Source organism: Phaseolus vulgaris, chromosome 1, assembly GCF_051622355.1.
Source record: "Phaseolus vulgaris cultivar YP4 chromosome 1, ASM5162235v1, whole genome shotgun sequence".
NCBI classification, from domain to species: domain Eukaryota; kingdom Viridiplantae; phylum Streptophyta; class Magnoliopsida; order Fabales; family Fabaceae; genus Phaseolus; species Phaseolus vulgaris.
In genome coordinates, this window is record NC_143498.1 from 86,319 (window position 1) to 107,974 (window position 21,656).

Genomic DNA, 21,656 nt, shown 5'->3' on the forward strand with positions numbered 1-21,656 from the left:
TTTCCACCACCAAGAGGAATTCTTCTGGTTGTTACGGCTTGGATTTGAATCCATACCATACTTAGACAACAAAATATCTTTCCACACGCCTTTTTCTTCACTCATAAGCCTCCATTTCCATTTTGCTAAAAGTGCTGCGTTGAATTTCCTGATGTCTTTGATTCCCAGCCCTCCTTCCTCTAGTGGTCTGCAAATTTTGTCCCAACTCACCCACGGTATTGGCCTATTCTCCTTTCCCCATCCCAGAGAAATCTTCTTTGGATTCGTATAATACTCTCACAAACCATTTCTAGTGCCTTGAAAAAAGATAGATAATACAACGGTAATGACGTAAAAACCGATTTAATTAAGCAAATTCTGCCAGCCATAGATAGAAACCTCCCCTTCCAAGCACTAAGTTTTGTGTTTAACTTTTCTATTATCATCTCCCAGTACTTCTTCCTCCTTGGATTTCCTCCTATCTCCAACCCCAGGTATTTAAAGGGTATCTTCATAAGAGTGCAATGTAGGCTATTTGCATAAACTTCAAGAGTCTGCTCTCCGACATTAATTCCGGTCAACTTTGACTTGTGAAAATTTACTTTCAATCCTGACGCTAGTTCAAAGCATCTGAGAATTGCTTTTATGGTAATGACATTGGAATATAGATCTTCACAAAAGAAAATTGTGTCATCCGCGAATTGTAGCATACATGTCTCGACCTTCTCTCTTCCAACCTTTATTCCTGTAAGCAAATTGACTCTGAGCGCCTGCCTAACCAACCCAGATAACCCTTCAGCAGCCACAATAAACAAAAAGGGTGCTAGGGGATCTCCTTGCCTTAGACCTCTCGAAACTTTGAACTCCTCAGTAGGACTACCATTAACCAACACTGATACTGTTGCAGATTCCAAACAACCTCTCATCCACATAATCCATCTTCTATGAAATCCCAACTTTTGCAGCATGTCAAAAAGAAACGCCCAACTTACTGAATCAAACGCCTTCTCATAATCTATTTTGAAGCACAAGCCCCTCCTCCTACCCCTCCTCAATTCCTCAATGATCTCATTAGCTACTAAAACACTATCGAGTAGCTCTCTATCTCTCAGGAAGGCAGCTTGGCATTCATCGACAACCAAGGGCAACACCTTCTTCATTCGACATGACAGAACTTTAGCAATGATTTTGTAAAGCATTCCCACAAGAGATATAGGTCTAAATTGCTCAAGGGATGTCGGATCCCTCACTTTAGGCACAAGTGCTATGAATGATGCATTACTTCCCATGGGAAGGCATCCAGAAGCTTGGAAAAGGTGCACTGCTGCAATAATATCTTGTTTAAGAACCTCCCAATTATGTTTAACAAAATTAAAGTTGTACCCGTCCGGGCCTGGGCTTTTGGATCCCTCACATGACCACACGGCTTCCTTAATCTCTTCTTTCGTAGCTATAGATATAATACTCACACTTTCTTCCACAGATAACTTTTTAAACTGTACATTGTCTAACCTGACCCCGAAGTCATGTTTGGCTGCAAATCTTTCTTCAAACAATCTTTTTGCTTCCCTCCTTACAACCTCGGGTTCTTCGCACCACTGGTCCCCCACATGTACTCCTTTCACCTCATTCTTCATACGTCTCCATCTTAATGTGGCATGATAAAATTTGGTGTTGGCATCCCCATATTTGGACCAGCTTGTCCTAGCTTTCTGCCTATACAAAGATTCAGTCTTCTTATTTAAAACATTTAACTGTCCTATTAGGTCCAGTCTCTTCATCCTTCCCTGATCTTCAAATTCAGTTCCATCGTCTTGATTATCAAGGTTATCAATTTCAAATAACACCCTTTTTCTCTCTGTGATCAAGTGACCGAATACATCTCTATTCCACTCTTTGAGGTCGCACTTGAGGATTTTCAGCTTGTCTTTTAGCACTGTTATATGATCACCTTGAACCGTATATGAGTTCCACAAAGCTTTAACTAAATCTTTGAATCCTGGGTCCATGAGCCAAGCATCCAACGATCTAAAAGGTCTAGGTCCCCAATCCTTTGAGACACATTTCACCACTATTGCACAGTGGTCTGACACTTCTCTCGGCTGGATGTATTGCTTTCCCATAGGCCATTTTTGCAGCCATTCGTCCGACACCAATACTCTATCTAATCTGCTTTTTGATGTGCCATTAGCTTTGAACCATGTAAACTTCTTTCCCACTAATGGTAGTTCCACTAGAAGATTACTTTCTATAAAACTATTGAATCCTTTGATCTCGCTCTTTTGGCTTCCCCTTTCCCCTACACCTTTCCTTTCACCTGCAGACCTGACCGCATTGAAGTCCCCACAGAAACACCAAGCCCAACCCGGATTAGTGTTTTTCACGCTTGATAATTCCTCCCATAACTTCTTCTTGTCACTCATGTTGCATGCTGCATATACATTGACCACCGCACATTTTAGTCTAGAATTCACATGTTGGCCAAAGATCGCAATAAAACCGCTTCCCTCCACATGCCTTTCATATACAAAGAACTGTTTATACCACATTACTAGTAGACTTCCCGCCCCTCCTACTCCATCGTTGTGTATCCAACCCACTTCATTATTTCCCCACAAAGCAAAGCAACGAGCATTCGAGAACAAAGTTATTTTGGTTTCTTGTAGGCATGCCATTTCCACCCCCTCCTTCAAAATCAAATTTTTCAAGTATTTAGCCTTGATTCCTCCTCCTACCCCTCTTATATTCAGACTTACAATGATCATATGTAACCCCTTGTGTTCCCCTCATGATGTTTCCCAATTCCCACAAACCTCTGCTCCTTCTCTGAATAAAAGAGGATGCTTTATTGGACACCTCTGCTCCCAATTCTTCGCCCAAATTCGCAAGCTGAACACCGTGATTATCGTTGCCCTTTTGATTAGAACCTTCACCGCAAAATGATTGTTCACAACACACCTCCCCCTGCACAGACTCCTTTCCTGCTCGTTCGACGTCACCCTCTCTCCCCCTTGACCCTTTGTTTTTTACGCTCCTATCACCTTTGGTAACTAAAGATGAGTCCATGTCATCCACTCGCGTCCTTTCAGTCTTCACACGAAGTGGGCCTGATTTTGATTGGGCTGAAGTAGCAACAACCAATTCCTGACCAGCTTCATTCCACTTGGGCTCGGTTTGACTTTCTTGTTGGGCCTCATCCCTGCACTCCTCATGATTTACATACATATTTGTTTTACTACAATTTGAGGCCTCTAAAGCTACAAGAAAGTTGGTCAGTGCTACTTGGACAGAATTGCTTTTACATGCAATGTTAACCATGTGGGATACCGAAAAAGCTGACTCCCCTACCTCTGCCTCTACAAATTCTGCCTGCATCGCTTTTGCCTTATTCGTGTAAGCACTGTTACCTTCTACCTGCTCCAGATTTTGTAGCATTTCCCCTTCCTCTTCAAACTGTTCTTTTGTCTTATTAGGGATATTTCCTTGCCCATCTTCCGCTAGCTTCTCCGACCACCGCAGCGCCGCCTCTCCTGGCCTGCCCTCTTCTTCAACACTCTTTTCCGACCAGATTGTTCCCTCCACAAACGATTCCGAAGAAGTGATGCTATCTGAGGATTCGAAGAAATTGTACTTACACTTACATTTGCCTCCGAAGAAAACTGATTGCTCTTCCTCCATGTAAATGTTTAGGATTTGACCATTAATCTTCATTTCCTTCGCTAGTTTCACACTACACGTTTTGGGAATACGAACCTGAAGTCTGGCATACTCCAAGTTCTCCCAGTTTTCCGTTGCTTTGCCAACCTCCACCAAGGATGCTACTTCACCAACAACTTTCGAAAAGCAGTCCTTATTCCACAAGGAAATAGGAAGCCCGTAACACCTAACCCAGATAATTTTATGTCCTGCTACATGTGCATCGGTCCATGGTTCTACCGCCTCAAACACACTCTCAAACCATTGCTTATTGGTTCGAATGATATCCTCTACTCTAATTCCCTGGTTGGGTGTTATGAGAGCCATGTTGTCCCCCAGATATCTCACTTTTACCATGTTCATCCCTCCCAAGATAAACTCCTCACACACCTGATTGTAGCTCAGCTCTCCAGAGAAAAAGCCTACTGCACTATTGTTCAACCAAGGAAGAGTTTGTTGCTTTGTTTCAAAAATAGGGCCCTTCCATACGTTTAGCGAATCTTTTTTCACCACGTCCGCATAAGATTGATTTTTGTTGACCTCTCTCCACTCCTTTCTTTCCTTTCCCTTATAATACCTTCCCTCCTCCTTCTTGTTCCCTTCTCTGAGTTTGAACTTGTGACCGTTCCTTTCTTCCATGTTACTGCGTTCAGATTGCACTCCCTTTCCTCTGAGTGGAACCTCTGTGTGCACCAGATCAGATCTTCTGTAACGCGGAATGTTAACGTATAGCTTCATGTTGCCAACCCACGCTTGGTCCATCTCCCTTTCGAGCCTCCGAACATTTGCCACGTTGAACAGCCTGACGAACCCATATCTTCTCCCCCACCTATTCATTCTACGAGAGATAAAAACCTCTTTCACCCTTGCCCAGCGTTGGAACACTTTTACCATATCATATTCACCATAGTTGTCTGGGAAGTTCGAGAAAAAGAAAGTTGTGACATTGTTAAATGATTGTTGCGGCCTTCGTGACCTCCCGTAGCCGAACGGCCCTCCCACCATCTGCTTTCTATATAAACGTTAATTGATGGAATTCAATGTATCCAATTTGACGTTGAATTTTGTAAAGACCAATATAGAAGTATTAGTATTAGCATATCATCCTAAAATTTTCAGTAATATCTCACATCCATCAATGTTCTTTAAAAACCGCAAAATTAATAAGTTAGATCATTAATAGTGCACATGATTGAAGTTGCATATTCTAAATTGTTAGTGATGAAATTTGAGACATTCAAAATATTATATAGACTTACGAGTTCTTATGTTTTAGTGGGATATGTGATATCTTTTATCATATTAGGTGATGTCTAAGTTCTTGTAACCAAATAGTAAATTGAAGATAAAGTGTGATATGTTAAACTCTATCTCTCGGTGATTATTACGTAATTGATAAATATAGATTAGAGATTATAGAGCATGTTGTTAGGCTTAATCTCCTCTAACATAATAATATATAAGATATTAATCAATTACAAGATAATAATTGATCTATAATATAATTAATCAGTACCTCATGCGAGTGAGTATAACTATGCTTAGAGAGTGTTCACTTGTATTGGTTGGCATGGCAGTCATCACATGGAATTTCACTCACTCTGGTTCAACAGGAGTCTGCGAAATGGCCACTGTTGATAATGATGGCCGCAGGAGAAGGTATAAACCAGGCCCTAAAAATGGTATCAATGATATGGGAAGAAGCCAAGAACCTTTGTCAAACCTGCAAATTGGATTAGCGTTAAAATATATGCTACATTGTCTTTTACTCCCTCCATTCCACAATAACTGCAGTTTAAGGTTTTCCCACACATTTTTTTTAATCAAAATAGGTGAATGCAAAAACACATCGTTGTGTTGACTCTAATCTCAACATTGAACTAAAAACTTATATGGCAAGTAATGTACCATTTCCGCGCCGTCATGTCATTGTAAACCCAGAACGGTGCAAATGTGGAAAGTACAATAAAATCAATGGAGGTAATATGAATCTGCAACATGGAAACCCAACCTTAGCACCTAACATTTCCAATTTTATGAAAAATGGACAGTGTAAATCATGGACATGAGTATAAGACCAGCATTCTAATCTAGTCATAAACTTGGCCTAGTAGACTAGAAATTGTTGAATTTACATTAGCATATCATTTAGCAAAGATCATGATGACAAGATTGGAAAAGTCTATGGCATTGCTCATCTCATGCTTATGTAATGAATACAATGAATAGAAATGCCAACTTTTTGAAATGCTGAGTACGAACTTACAAATTTGCTTTCCCTGAAGTACTGATAAAATTCTTTCCACATATCTTGTCCTGCTAAACCAGCATAAATTATGATGGCTACTCCTGCAACAAGTGATATCTAATGTGCAAGTTCGGTAAGTTACATCCTCCAATACAATGAATTAAAAAGAAGAGACTACTGAGATTATGCCATACATTTGTCCATAAGCCTATCCCATGATCTTTCGTAATAGGGGCATGCGTAGAATGTTTAGGAAGAGAGATTTTCAATGAGGATTAATAGAGGGCCTTTTGTAAACTATTCCAAACCATCATGGTTCAGTTTCATCGTAAATCGATTTGATACGTTTCCAAATTCATATAGTGCAGGTAAGTTCAAGAATGAAAAGAATGGGAAGAGGAAACCAAAAAGTTAAAAATAGATTGATTCCATCAAATATTAAGGCAAAAAATAGTTTAATATAAAAACCTTCCAAATATTTTTCTTTCACTACACCAATGTATCCTGCAGGTTGTGTGTGTTTGTTTATGACATACAAGTATGATGTTTTTATATAGAATACTATGAGGCAACCTCTTCCATGGCATTTTTTAATCATTTTATAACTCAAATGTACACTGCATTTTAAGGTTTTCTCCAAAGATAAGCATGTGATTGCAAATGGGGTGTTTTTTCTTATGATCATGCAAAATCACCTAACTATGCAATCATTGTTCAGAATACTATAACTTCACTTGAACAACTTTGCAAGATGAGTTTTAGATGAGCATTACCGATGCAGTTACTTTTGATTCCAGAAAATTCAAGGGCCATGTTTTAAGCTGAGTTTCTTCAACAGGGGGTGCTGGTGGTTTCCAAAGTACAAAATAAGGAAGAAGTGCATATGCACCACCAAAACAGGAAAGTATCAGGAAGGGCCATACAGGAATACTGTTTTTTGAACTGTAGAACAACAAATGGAAGATATGAAATCAGCTTCAGGCATTGTCAAGTCAAATAGGACATATACAGAAGAAAACAAAAAATTATTGTATTTATCCCGGCACAAGGGAGGGTGACAAGGCTTAATAAAATATGTATTTACAAATTAATTCAAAAATGTTGGTTCACAAATTTTGTTGTATGATTCAACTAGGCAACAATTTGTATCATATATTGAATCTCAAATGGTTGAAAATCTCACATCGACTAAAAATATGATCAAATTCTAGTATATATATATATATAAGTGGATGCAAACTCTATAATACAAGTTGATTTTGTAAGGTTGAATTAGGCTTAAAATAGATGTTTTAAGTCATATGACATTGAACAGTATGATACATAAAAGATTTCGTACAACATGGTGCTTCCTGATATTAATCACGTGATTTGATTTGCTGTATTTTCTTTTTATTTTTCTTTTACCAATTCTAGTGAACGATATTAAGAATTTATATAAGCTTAAAATGTTAAATGAAAAGTTTCTTCCGTAAGGTCCCCTCCTTTCATTGTGTTCTTAAGTCATGCTTAATTCCTAGAACTAAAAATTTTCACAACACAACTCAACTAAAAGGTAGAGGTTTATGAGTGGCTTGAAATCTGATAGAAGAAATATATTATTTATGTTGGACAACTATATATACCAAAAGGGAAGTACCTTCTTCCTGTAGGAAGCAAGAGCATGCTATATACCAATGGCCACAAGCCCATTATATACCACAATGATACCAACACTTCATTCATTCTGAAGCCATCATCCCCTTTCAGATTCAGGAGTTTTTTAAGGAAATATGAGTCCCTTGACTGAATGAAAATAAAATCTCACAGGTTAAAACAAAAGGAAAGGAAAAATAAAGGCACAGGGAGATAGAAACTGCAAAGGCTACATTCTGTGATGAATCCAAGACCCTGGACTGGTGAGTGCATACAGTATAATCACATACTCTTACATCAATATACGAGTCTTTTACTCAACTGCGGGGTCAATATATAAATTTAAGGCTGCAAAAAAATAAAAATTTAATACAGTAATTGTAATTTCACAAAAATGAGGAGGTGTAACTATCTACCTTAAAATGACTCTGGGTGCCACTGAATACTTTTCTGCTCTTATTAGAGGACCAAAGAGTATATTGAATCCTTAAACATCCTACACAGTCTAGGCCTACACTAGCATAAAAGAGGCTGGCCAAATAATTGATTTGACCAGTGTAATGTCATATATTTTCATTCTTTTGTGGTGAACATAAAGAACTTTGGAAGCGTTCGTGGCTCAATAATGATTGTTATCTTAATTTGGAAGAACACAGATAATAACACCATTTACTTTTTCTACTGAGCCAAATAGAACACATGCTCCAAACCATGGTTTTAAACTGCACTTGCAATTGAATCATGGTTACTGAAATTGCAGGAAAGACCTTCCAAACCACAAACTCAACCAATCTCCAAACCAAAGTGATAACACACAATGGATGTAATCATATCAAATATCGTAATGTTACTTGAGTTTAATTTTGATACAATGTTGCTGTCAAGATTGAACTTAGACAGTCAAACAATTAGAAATCACACCGGAGTATTGTCTATGCACTGAGACTCTGTAAATAGTCTTTATATTGTCATCCGATTACAAGTGTCATATAAGACAAGTTTGTAACTACCCAATGATTCATACTTCGAAGAATTTTGATCAGCAAGTAATTATTACAATCCTTTAACATATAAACAATTTATGATTTGATGACAGTGCATCAGTGTTTTCTAATTAAATTCTCAAACTTTTACCATCGACTCTATCTACCCCTGATGTTGTAACTATCTACTCCAAAAACCTTTACTTCAGTCCTTCATTGTGTCCACTCTAGTCTTTTTCCGGTACTTTTCACTACTACACTAAACAAAAAAAAAAAAGCTAGAGAATCGGAAATTAAAAAAGAACACCCACATATCTCATTCACCAAAAAAACTAGAGAAATGGAAATTGAAAAAAAACACACACGTATGCCTCCTCATTACACTAAAAAAAACTAGAGTTTAGATATTGAAAAACAAAAGATGTGGACATTTTATTACTTAAGCACAAATGAGAAACCAACCCAAAAAACAAGTATATTAGTAAAAGAGCCTAATCACTTAAAACCCCACTGAGTTTCCTATTTTAGTTCATGAGGGACTCTAACATTGTTGAATCTTCTTATACCTGCCACTAGTTTCCCTCAGCTCAATGAGCCTTATTTTTGCTAACGATTCTAACAAAAATCCTTTTGTGGGTTATGACTATAATTTTGATTCTCAAATAATATTAGAAGGTTTTGCTGTTGAGGTTAAGATTCTATTTCCTCTACAAATTATTTTTGATTCTCAAATGAACTGATGTATTCAAATCACAAGTGATATACATATGAATATCCTATCCATCTGGAAATCTTGGTTCGAAAATACATCATATGATGATTAGCATATTCCAAATTGGAAAGAATAGGGAGGAACATACCGGGGTCTGGTTTGGGGTGAGAAAGAAGACATAGTAGATGAGTGCTGCCCACAAGAGAAAGAGCAAAAAGGAGGTTGTCCAGTCTCTTCCATCATTTCCACCAACCTCACTCTCTTTCTTCAAGCTATGGCAGATTTGGACACCACCCTTTTTCTGAAACGGAACCAAAAGGGTTTTGGTTCTGGTTCTCACACCAAGTGGTTTTGGCATTGGTGAAACTCTGAGAGGAGGAAAATTCTTGTGGGGTTGAAGTGAAGCTCTCAAATTTGTTTTCTTGGTGAGAGTAGGAAAGTTGGGAGAGAAGAAAATAGGTTGAGCCAACAACATGTTGTCTTATGGGTCCGGCTGGCTATTCCGACGACCATATGTATGTTTTAGTGCTTGCATCTTTTATCTCGCCCTCTCTCTGTCTCCTTAGAAAGAGACAATTTTATCAACATTTCACTCACCCTGCTAGATCATGTAATCTTTAATTAGCTAAATATATTGAGTTGTAAATATTTACTTTTTCATAACAGGAATAAGAGTACGTACGAACAAGGATTATAAGTAAAATGTTGGAATCACAAGTCGACATAAAAATATTTCGTAAGAGATAAAAGATGTTTCATAATAATATACAAGTGATTATAAACTAATTTTATAAAATTTAATTAGATTTAAAATATTTTTAATATGTATCAGCAATTCATAGATAATAATTTAGTATTATTACAAAATATTCTGCTTGAAGAATCAAATAATAAAGTTGCAGTATCATTGGATGAAAACTCATGCAATTTAAAAGTTTATATCAGCATAACTATGACCATAATGCAAAAATTAATTAGGATATTTTTGTAAATAAAAATGATGTCACTCACTATTCAAATATATTAAGTATAACCAAACAACTAACGTAAAATATGTATTAATAGAATAAAAGTTTAGCGATTAGATATGACATTGGTTAGTAGTAGAACCACATTATAAGTGAAATAATATATTATGAAAAAAATATATAAGTAGAAGTTCTAAACTTACAAAAATTCCCACTTATGTCTTTACCAAACTTCCATCCTCTACATCGATCTTGAAGAATGTAAAAAAAATGTTGGTAGAATAAAATAATAACAATAGTATATTGTTTTTATGAAAATAAATAACATGTATTCTAAAAGTGTAAATCACTAAATGTTCTTGTCGGTTCACCTGTATTAATTAGATGTGCAAGTTCCGCTTTTAATCTGAACCGGTATTCCCTCCCGATACCTAAAGATTCGGTTCGGCCAAGGATGCATACCTTAATCAATATTCCCCTAATACTTATAAACTCGGTTCGGCTAAGAACGCATACCTTAATCGGTATTTCTTTCCGACACCTATAGCCTCGGTTTGACCAAAAACACATATCTTAACCAATATTCATACTAACACCTAAAATATCCGGTTCAATTAAAGATACATACTTTAATATTTTCTCCCAATACCGAAAGACTCGATTCAGCAAGATGCATCCATTAGTTTGAGATTTCCTTTGTTTTATAAAAAAAATTATATATGACCTTAGGACATAATCTTTAATTTATCATAAATTTAGTTATATATATATTTTAAATATTAATATAAATTTTTCCTGTAATATTTTAATTTTTTAAAAATTCATATGTATTTATGTTTTCTAAATATATTATTATACAGTTCGCGTAATCACATTTTTATAGTATATGATTATAATTTAATAAATATATTATGATAGTTAAGATATTAAGATATAGATATAAAATTAAAACTGATGAGTAATTTGAAAGGTCTGTTGTATAATTGTTTTTTGTACATATGTTGATATGTAAAAAATACAAATATAAATAAATTTATAATAATATAATATAAAATATATTTTATTTACACATATATAAAATAAAATAAAAAATAAAAATACATAAAATTTAGCCCTGGTATATTATTATTAAAATATAATTCATATTACGTTTTAACAGTAATGTATGAAAAACAATTAAAAAGGAATTATGAATGTGATTGACAAAAAATACATTAAAATATTTTTTATGAGTAGAAAGAGGGAAACAGTGGCGCGGTCGTTTTGGTTGCTCTTGAGAATATGAGTAGTTGCAGAATGGAGAAATACACAACCTTGAATCCAACAACACCAGAAACCCTTTTCCAGGGTTACTTCCTTTTTCCTTTTTCAAAACTAAATTTTGGGTTCTGGCTATTTAACATTACATGCTTTCTATCTGATATATTGATTGAATGCGTGATTTTGGGTTCTGGGTATTCAATATTAAATGATTTTAGCTTATAGTAATTTCTTATGTCAAGTTAAATTTTACATATTAACTACTCTGTCATGCCTGACTTGCAGAAACCTCTCATTTTGGCTCTCTCCAATCCTACCTCACAGTCTGAAGAGGCTTACCAGTGGAGTGAGTTAAAGAAACTGATCATCACATATTTCCCTAGACCTAGTTAAGCATTCTTTGATGCAAATTGTGCTTAACACTCTTACATTTTTTCCCAGACTTTGGTTTGTCTTTAGTTATAGCAGGAGAATTTTAGGAGAATGGAGTGCGTTTTAGCGCTGCCTGCCCAGAAAGAAGGACATGTGATTGAAGTAAGTGGGAAGATTAAAGAAGAAAGGGGAATTGGAAGTTACAAAAGCAGTAACGAGAGGAAGAAGACATCTAAAATGCATCAAAAAGTTCCAAACTTTAATAAGAACGACTATGGGAAGAAGGGAGTAAGTGACCTTAATTAATACGATACCTTCTTTTGTAATGCTAAATAAAAATGAACAACTTTTGTTTATCTGAAAACGGCTATGGAATGGGGGAGACTTCTTAAAAAATGTGTTTTTCCCCCTCTTTTTCCTTACTTTTATGAAGGCACGTGAAAAATTTATGCAGGTCAATTGGGAAGAGAATGGAGATGAGATTGCAGTTGAAAAGATCACATCCAAAAGGGATATAAAAAGGCTGAAGAAGCATGTGCACGAGCCTCAAGGAGATGACCAGAAGAAGGTTGATACTGGATTCTGTTGTTATGGCAATGAAGGGAAGGGTGACGAAACTGTGAGTGGAAGGATCAAATCAAAACATAAGAGAAGGTCAAAGAACCATGAGCCTCTTGGTGCCTCTGAGCGGAAGGTTGATGCTGAATCCTGTAGTTATGGCAGTGAAGAGAATGGACATGAAATTGCAACTGAAAAGATCGAATCGGAAATGAAGAGAATGTCCAAGAAGCGTGAGCCTCATCAAGGTGACAACGAGCAGAAGATTGGTCCTGATTTGTGTTCTTGTAGTTGTGACATTCGTTTTGTTGGAGATAAGCTGCTGTCAGATGGAAAGATTAAATCCAAGCAAAAGAAGAAGAAAACAGTTGAAGATGAGCAGCGGGAGAACGGTGATGACACTGAAACCAGTAAATTCATACTCAAGAGACGTGAACCACAGTATGACAACAGGGAGAAGATTGATCCAGAATTGTTCTGTTCTGTCCGTGACATTGGATTTGTTGAAGATACACTGCTGGTAGATGGAAAGATTAAATCCAAGGACAAGAAGAAGAAGAAAGTGGTTGACCATAAGCTGCAAGAGGATGACTTTGCCATTGGATTTGTTGAAGATAAGTTGTTGGTAGATGGAAAAATTAAATCCAAGGAAAAGAGGAAGAAGAAATTGGTTGACAATAAGCTGCAGAAGAATGGTGGTAATACCGAAACTAGTAACTTCCTACTTAGAAAGCACGAGCCTGAAGGTGACAACAGGAAGAAGATTGATCCTGATTCTTGTTTTTATGGCTTTGACATTGGATTTGTTGAAGATAATTTGCTGGTAGATGGAAAGATTAAATCCAAGGAAAAGAATAAGAAGAGAAAAGCTGTGAAGGATAAGGTGAAGGAGAATGGTGATGATGCTGAAACCAGTAAATTCATACTCAAGAAGCGTGAGCCTCAAGGTGTCAATAAGGAGAAGATTGATCCTGAATTGTGCTGTTATGGCTGTGACATTGGATTTCTTGAAGATAAGTTGCTGGTAGACAGAGAGGTAAACTCCAAGGTAAAGAAGAATAGAGCAGGCGAGGAGGAGCTGAGGGAGAATGGGGATGATGCTGAAACCAGTGAATTCATACTCAAGAAGCGTGAGCCTCAGTATGACAACAGGGAGAAGATTGATACGGAATTATGCTGTGATGGCTGTGACATTGGATTTGTTGAAGATAAGCTGGTGGTAGACGGAAATATTGAATCCAAGGACAAGAAGAAGAAGAAAGTGGTCGACCATAAGTTGCAGGAGGATGACTTTGCCGTTGGATTTGTTGAAGATAAGCTGTTGGTAGATGGAAAGATTAAATCCAAGGAAAAGAGGAAGAAGAAATTGGTTGACAATAAGCTGCAGAAGAATGGTGATGATACCGAAACCAGTAACTTCATGTTAATTAAACATGAGGCTCAAGGTGACAACATGGAGAAGATTGATCCTGATTCGTGTTTTTATTGCTTTGACATTGGATTTGTTGAAGATAATTTGCTGGTAGATGGAAAGATTAAATCCAAGGAAAAGAATAAGAAGAAAAAAGTTGTCAAGGATAAGCTGAGGGAGAGTGGTGATGATGCTGAAACCAGTAAATCTGTACTCATGAAGCGTGAGTCTCAAGGTGGCATTAAGGAGAAGATTGATCCTGAATCGTGGTCTTATTGCTGTGACATTGGATTTATTGAAGATAACCTGCTGAAAGACGGAAAGATTAAATCCAAGAAAAAGAAGAAGAAGAAGAAAGGTGGTGATGATGAAACCAGTAAATACATACTCAAGAAGCGTGAGTGTCAGGGTGACATCAGGGAGAAGATTGATCCTGAGTTGTGCTGTTATGGCTGTGACATTGGATTTGTTGAAGATAAGTTGCTGGTAGATGAAAAGGTTAATTCAGTTGAGGAGGAGCTGGGGGAGAATAGTGATGGCGCTGCAACCAGTAAATTCAACCCCGAGAAAATGGGACCTGAAGTTCACAAACATACAGTTCCAGTTGGTGTTCAATATGTTTCACCATATTTTCATGATGATAGTGCAGAGAAGATTAATGCCAAATCGTTGGATAAGGAAAGCAAGTCTAATCCTATTGCATTACCTACTTCTGTAGAGTTGTTGGGGGATAAACTGGAGGAAGATGGTTGTGCTGTACAGATTGATCAGCTGGGACATGAAGGTTATGTTGATTCTGTTTATTTATCTGCTGCTTCTAGAGACTTCTTTGAGGATCAGCTGAAAGAAAATGGAAATGAATTCAAATCCATTGGTATTAAATCCGAGAAGAAAAAATCTAATAGCCAGAAAACTTTTTTTGAGAGTGACAATGCTAGAAAGGTTTCTCCTTACTTTCAGAATGACAATGTGAAGAAGACTGTTGAATTAGAAGCACCTAATAATGGTGATAATAACATTGTCGCTTCAATGGGTACTTGTGGATGCATGGTTCAAGACAAGGAGGAAGTGAATGAAGATAAATTTGCAATTGGAAAAAATAAATCCAAATGCATGGGAAGTTACGAGAAGCTTGAAATTGTTGAGCATGATCCAATTCAAAAAAATTCACCTTTCATTCAAAGTGACATTGAGAAGAAGGTTGATGCTGATTCATGTTGGTGTGAGATTGAATCCCTTGCTTCACCGGGTATTGGTAGAAGCTTCTTTGGAGATAAGATGCGGGCTGATAGAAATGAAATGGAAAATGGAACAACTAAATTCAAGAAGATCAAAGATTTCAGAAATAAGTTGCAAGAGAATGGAAATGATGCTGAAACTAGAAATGTTAAATTCATGAAGACAGAGTCTGTGATTCAGAAAAATACAGCCCTTTGTTTTGAATACGTTTCCCCTTTATTCCATAGTGACAGTGTGGAGAAGATTACAGGCAATTCGTTGAATATGAAAAGCAGTTCTGATTCCATTGCTTTACCCATCTATGGACATTCCATTGAGAATCAACTGGAGGGAAAACATGGGGTGGAGAAAATTAAAGAACGCGTACTTGATAGTTGTATTGACCCTCTTGTGTTTCCAGTTGCTTCTGGAGACTTTGTGGAATGGCATGAAAATGAAAATGAAATTGAAACCCTTAAAGTTGAATCCAAGAAAAAGAGAAAATCCAGTAATAAAAAAACTGCTGAGGAGCAGGGCAGGGTTCGGAAGGTTTCTCCTTTTTCTCAGAATGACAAGAAAACAGTCAATGTTGAAGCGCTTGATCATGAAAATGATTTTGATTCTATTGCCAACTCTGGTGATAAAATTGCAATTGAAAATTTTAAATTCCAAGGTAATAGAACATGTGCAAAGAACAAGATAGTGAAGCATGCTCAAAATCTAAAGGTTTCTCCTTTTCTTCAAAGTAACAATGGGAAGAAGGTTGATTATGGATCATGTTGTTATGACAGTGTGATTGGATTCAGTGCCTTATCAAGTACTGGTGGTGATTTCCATGAAGATAAGCTGCCAGAGGATGGAGATGTAATTGCAAATAATCTGCAAGTGAATGGAAATGACACTAATGCTTGTTATGTTAATTCCAAGAATATGAAATCCATGGCTCCAGAAAATGTAGTCCAAGTTGGTGTTAGATATGTTTCCCCTTATTTTCAGAATGACAGTGGGAAGAAGTTTAGTGTTCAACCACTGAAAAAGGAAATAAAGTCTGAATCCATGGGTTTACCTATCTTTGGAAATTTCATGGAGGATAAACTGATGGAAAATAATGGAGGGAAGAATGTTAAACAGCATGTTCATGCTGATTCTGTTGCGTTTAGTTCTGGAGATTTCTCTGAGGTTGAACCTCAAATAATTGGAAATGAAATTGAAACCATTAAAATTGAATCATTGAAGAGAAAATCCAACAGCACGAAAAGAGCCGAGGGGCATGCCAAGGTACGGAAGGTTTCTCCGTATTTTCAGAATTACAAGGAGAAGGCAGTTAATGTAAAAGTCCAAGGGCTTGAAAGTGACATTGATTCTGTACCTTTAATGGGTGCTTGTACTTTGGGAAATAAAATTCCAATTGAAATGTTTAAATATGAAAGCAAGAGAACATCTAATACGGAAGGGACAACTGAGCTTGCTCAAATTCAAAAGGTTTCTCCTTTCTTTCAAAGCAACAATGTGAAGAAGGTTGGTGCTGAATCATGTTGTACTGGCGGTATGCTCCTTGAACATAAGCTGCTAGGGGATGGAAATGTAATTGAAAATGGATTGATTAATATCAAGAAGAAAACAATTTCCAATAAACTGCAGGGGAATGGAAAAGATACCACTAGTAAAGTTAAACCCAAGAAGACAAAACCTCTAGTTCAGAAGAATGCTGCTCATGGTATTAGATATGTTTCCCCTTATTTTCATAATGATAGTGGGAAGATGAGCGTGAAATCAAAACCTCTAGTTCAGAAAAATGTTGCCCATGCTATTAGATATGTTTCCCCTTATTTTCATAATGATAGTGGGAAGAACATTGACGTGAAACCTTTGGATGAGGGAAGCAAGTTTGAATCTATTGCTTTACATGCCACTGAAAATTTCGTGGAGGATAAACCAGAGGAAAATAAATCTAGTTGCAGTGAAAAATCTATTGAAATTAAAAAAAATCTTTCTGCTTCTCAGAAGTGGGACGAGGCTTACAAAAGAAAAACTCCTGATATTACATGGAAGCCTCCCCGCTCTGCGACTGTTCTCATTCAAGAGGATCATGCTCATGACCCTTGGAGGGTGTTGGTCATTTGTATGCTTCTCAATCGGACTTCTGGTAGACAGGTATCAATTATTTGCATAATAATTTCACAGCATCTGTAATCTTACATTTTTTGCATAGTTTATTTTGCATTTTAGCCCTTTGTTTTACTCTTGGCCCAAAGCTGGCATCATATAATATGCTTTTAAGTCCATCTATTTGGAGGAACATAAATGTTTCCAGCTCTTGTATTTGTAGCTGTTATATGGCATCAGTGAGTTCATCTGTTTATCTGCAATAAAAGACACGGTAAAAAAAGGGCTATAGTTCTTGTTATTTCCTTTCTAAAATGATTTTATGTGGGGTTACTATTGCCATCTTTGAAATGAAAGATTAGACGTTAATGTTTTATCTCTTTGGTCTTAGGGAATTATATTTTATTCTCACTTGGTCTAAGAAAATTAGGGTTTATCTTGCGGTGAGTGGTAGAATTGTTGCTTCTAATAAAAGCCTGATGACTAATTTTATAGTGATAGTCATGTTAGTTCAAAGTTCTCAGCAATGCTAATCTCATTGAAATTAATATTTAGTTCTCCCCTGTCATCTTATTAGCGACTTGCTAGATTTGCACAAGTTTTGGTGACTTGTATATACCTATCACATGAAAGGAATATTTAAAATCTATTGATGCACAATATAGTATGGAGTTCTGTTGCATTATTTTTCCTCTTTGAAGTTAGCTAACATTCCATATTTATAATATGATTGTGTATAGTTAATGTTGAATTTGGGGACCCCAGTCAATCTGTTAAATCTCCTTGTAATCTGGCCTAATAAAATCTCAACACCCTTCTGCAATTATATGCTCGACAAGTAGCATATCATAACTTTCCCCAAGTGATTCTTTAGGCCTTTTTTACAGAGCCTCTTAATGCAGACACGTGGTTCTTGTTATTGCAATACGTAGATCATAATTCTTAGCTGAATAATATTGTGATTGTAGTTTTGGTGAGTCAGCCATTATTTTCTTCCTTAATATTTCCAATATCTTTGTATCTAAGTAAGAACAATTAAGCCTACATAGTCATCTTTCTTGAAAGAGGAGTGCTAACAACTCTCTCTAACACTCCTAATACACCCCACTATTTGATAAAATTTATTGGAAACTACAAAATTAGGAAATATTCATAAAATAAGCAGCAAGACCAAAATTGTAATTGCAATAAATTTTAGTTAATAGTAGAGATTGTGTTTAAAAGAGTGTGTACTATTTTCTTTATAAATTTACAAGGATTAGTTTTGTAAGTGAAAAGGTGATGCTAGGTTGTTAATAAGTTCTTCACTCTTCCTACCTTGTAGATTTGCTAACCGTGCTTGTATTCTATTCACCATTTCTTATGAGTGATGCCATGTTGCCTTGAATAAATAGGTGATCATTGAACAAATGAATGAAATCATCATTCAGGTGTCAAGTTCTTGACGTGTTTCAAAAGAGAAAAAATAGTTTATGGATCTGTGTATAGAGTATAGAGGAATATAGATGCCATCCTTTTCATATCTTGAGGGCCTTTTGCTTGATTGCTGTCAACGAAGAATTTTCAATATTATGGGGAAGACATTTGAATGGGAAATGTTCCATTTAATCTACGAGTTCTTTTAAGTCACATTTTTACTGTGTCAACTTTTAATTATTTACTCAATCAATTCTATTATATCCCAGTTTATTCTTCAAATTGGGTTTCATTTCAATCATAGAGGTGCTAGCGAATTACAGTCTTGCGTGTTTACTTTAGTATATCTCTTTCAGCTAAACTATGCAGTTTAGACCATGGCTTCTTCTGCCGGTTTTTTCTTGGAAATCTTTGTTTTAATTTCTTACCTACTCTAATCTTCAGAGTTTCCTCCTTTCCAAACTCATTCGAAGTCCTAAGCTTTCTTCCAGTGTTTTGTTTGGATGTCTACACGTAACAGGATTGTCACATATCACTTTCTGCAGATTTTAGGTACTTTTCTTCTGGTGAATACTTCAAGAGTGCTGGTCATGTATTCTTCCGATTCGTGTTTTAACATTGGTTGCTGAAATTGGATATTGAATCCATCAATTTAGTGTGTTTGGTTTGACATTTGCAGCCTTAGATCCACGTTTCTGAAGTGAAAAATGAAACTTATCCAAAGTAGCCTCAACTTGAATGTGGTTCATAAATCTGAGTTTGACTTGATCTAATGCGAAACCAAACATGCTGTCATTTATGGTATATATGGTGAATAGTGTCAATTAGGTAGGTAAGGTGACTGTTTGAGAATGTGTTAAATTAAGGAATCATGAAGCCTAGTCAATCCCTCTTGATGAAACCATTCCATATTTGTTATTCTACAATTAAAATTGTACCATTAGAACCGGTGGTTGGTTATTGGCAGAGTTGAACTTCTGCTTTTGTTGAAAACTCTAATGCATTTTGAAGTTTCCTTTCAATTAAGATGGGCAACTAGGTGTAGTTTAAATGTTGAAATTATATCTATATGTACTAATGGATTATTTTTGCAAAATGCAGACAAAAAATATTGTGTCAGACTTTTTCAAGTTATGCCCAGATGCAAAATCTTGCACAGAAGTTTCACGCGAGGAAATTGAAGAAACAATAAAGACATTAGGTTTTCAACACAAAAGAGCAAAAATGTTAAAGCGTCTCTCTGAGGAATACTTGGACGAAAGCTGGACTCACGTAACTCAATTGCATGGGGTTGGGAAGTAAGTCATCTTGTCTGCTATATATACTAATAATACATATTACCTTGATTGTGTCAAATTTTAGAAAAAAATTAGCAATAAGACAGTAATCAAGTAGTTCATAAATTATATATATCTTTACAAGGCCGGTTGACCCTATAAAACAACTGGTTAACTGAAATTCCTAGTCTAACTGATGATCTCCTCTATTGTCTCGGTTTTGGATTCGTTTGGTTCTCGACCTTGGAGCGGGGTACCTACAATGACACTCCATGCTCAAGTTAGTGTTATACAATGATGGATGTTCAAAATGAAAACGTTCAAAACACTCCATGCTCAAATTAGTGTTATACAATGATGAATGTTCAAAATAAAAACGTTCAGAAGTCCTTACCTTGGGGTACCTCCCTGTTTATACTCAATTTTTATGGGCTATATTTCTGAGGAAGGCCCAAGTACTCCTTAACTGTAGTTTCAAGTATGTTTTGGAGTAATGTAATGTTGTTGCTAACTGCGTTTAATTATTGGGAGGAGCATGCGTCATTAAGTATGTCGGGAGCGTGTTGTATGTTTATGTCATCTAGATATAGCGGCCTCGCTTGCGGAGGATGATTTCGACTTTATCAGTAAAATATACACTTTAAGAATTATATATTATGACTATCTTAATTAATATAAATTGAGTATTAAGTAATTTAGAATTATATAATTTTTGTAGTCATTTTCTTAGTGACAAGAACATTCAATCCATGGTGAGGTTGTATGAATGTGCCATAGTAGGTGTGTGTAACTTAAATTTGTGATTTGATCCCTTTCCGTGTGTGTGTATATATATATTTATGTGTGTCTTTTATTGGCTCTGTGTGTATATATATTTATGTCTTTTCTTGCCTCTGTTGTTGATGATACTCTGATTCTTTTTCAATCAGGTATGCAGCAGATGCATATGCTATATTTGTTACAGGGAAGTCGGATAGAGTGAGACCTACAGATCACATGTTGAACTATTATTGGGAATTCCTCCGTAGAATCTATCAAGCATGAATTGGAAAGACTTGGGATCATGGAATGGAATTTCTAATGTTGCTTTGTTTTTTTCTGTCTTCTTTTGGTATCAGTTAGAAGAGTGTTTTCCTTCTCTTTTTGGAACCACAAGTCTTAAGTTTCGAAATTGTAATGTTTTGAGGAAGAATGTTCTATACTGTTTCATTAAGTATGCCGGACAACATTTTGCATAGGATTTTTTTATTTTACAGATAATTACTTCTGTACATCACTTTCTCTTTTGGTTCAAGTTGTTTTTCATTTTAAATGTACAAAATTCTGTTTCTTAATCGTACTAAATCCTTATCTATGATAATTTTACACTACTATCTAATTCAATTCACTGTTGTAATGATTTTTAAGACATTTATTGCAAATGTCAGTAAAATTAAATATATATATATATATATATATAATATTGTCATTGGATGAATATGTAATATTATTTTACATTTTATTAATCTATTTTATCCCTTAAGCTTTCTACTGTCATTTTCAGTTAACCATAATTTTTCCATCAACCTCTGATATATTTTAAAACTCACTAGTTACCAAATCTTGTCATTTGTTGCTCTTGACTGTTTAAACTGCTGGCAATTAGTTATTTCACTTTTTCAATTCTGTTTTACTTTTCTATCCAAGTTCTGTTATTTGAATACCTTTTGGTACTTTATCCTTCTATTAGACAAATTCTCCCTGCACCTCCATTGCCTCCTTCCTGCACCTCCATATAATTTTGACATATCAAACACATCCTTGAGAATAATTTTTAT

The 21,656-nt window shown here is 35.9% G+C and overlaps 2 protein-coding genes across 9 annotated transcripts; one reads left to right on the top strand and one right to left on the bottom strand.

The window, feature by feature from the left end:
* Nucleotides 1-2,583: 2,583 nt before the first annotated feature.
* On the bottom strand, nucleotides 2,584-9,872 carry LOC150029277 (uncharacterized). 6 transcript variants are annotated; one of them, XR_016521401.1, is made up of 7 exons: nucleotides 9,402-9,851; nucleotides 7,563-7,708; nucleotides 6,697-6,865; nucleotides 5,942-6,040; nucleotides 5,584-5,666; nucleotides 5,192-5,398; nucleotides 4,658-4,680 (listed from the first exon to the last, which is right to left on the bottom strand). XR_016521401.1 is itself a non-coding variant. In XM_090303183.1 (6 exons), the coding sequence occupies exons 1-6, from the start codon at nucleotides 9,726-9,728 to the stop codon at nucleotides 5,272-5,274; spliced, it is 951 nt and encodes a 316-aa protein (XP_090159309.1). In that variant the 5' UTR covers nucleotides 9,729-9,872; the 3' UTR covers nucleotides 5,104-5,271. The 6 variants fall into 6 exon arrangements, 4 of the variants coding, with proteins under 4 accessions (XP_090159283.1, XP_090159309.1, XP_090159374.1 ...); XR_016521402.1 differs by having other exon boundaries at nucleotides 4,670-4,687; XM_090303183.1 differs by lacking the exon at nucleotides 4,658-4,680 and having other exon boundaries at nucleotides 5,104-5,398; nucleotides 9,402-9,872.
* A 1,557-nt stretch (nucleotides 9,873-11,429) lies between these two features.
* On the top strand, nucleotides 11,430-21,193 carry LOC137817722 (uncharacterized). 3 transcript variants are annotated; one of them, XM_090303084.1, is made up of 6 exons: nucleotides 11,430-11,569; nucleotides 11,767-11,827; nucleotides 11,923-12,141; nucleotides 12,308-17,194; nucleotides 19,664-19,860; nucleotides 20,769-21,193. In XM_090303084.1, exons 3-6 carry the CDS (start codon nucleotides 11,965-11,967, stop codon nucleotides 20,881-20,883), a joined length of 5,376 nt encoding a protein of 1,791 aa, XP_090159210.1. In that variant the 5' UTR covers nucleotides 11,430-11,569; nucleotides 11,767-11,827; nucleotides 11,923-11,964; the 3' UTR covers nucleotides 20,884-21,193. The 3 variants fall into 3 exon arrangements, with proteins under 3 accessions (XP_090159210.1, XP_090159229.1, XP_090159250.1); XM_090303124.1 differs by having other exon boundaries at nucleotides 11,530-11,675; XM_090303103.1 differs by having other exon boundaries at nucleotides 11,767-12,141.
* Nucleotides 21,194-21,656: the final 463 nt, after the last annotated feature.

Coding starts and splice junctions, on each gene's coding strand:
- LOC150029277 (XM_090303157.1), bottom strand. CDS start 4,680: ATGGTGGGAGGGCCGTTCGGCTACGGGAGGTCACGAAGGCCGCAACAA.
- LOC137817722 (XM_090303103.1), top strand. CDS start 11,965: ATGGAGTGCGTTTTAGCGCTGCCTGCCCAGAAAGAAGGACATGTGATT. Junction 12,142..12,307: donor ACGACTATGGGAAGAAGGGA/GTAAGTGACCTT, acceptor AAATTTATGCAG/GTCAATTGGGAAGAGAATGG. Junction 19,861..20,768: donor CAATTGCATGGGGTTGGGAA/GTAAGTCATCTT, acceptor TTTTTCAATCAG/GTATGCAGCAGATGCATATG.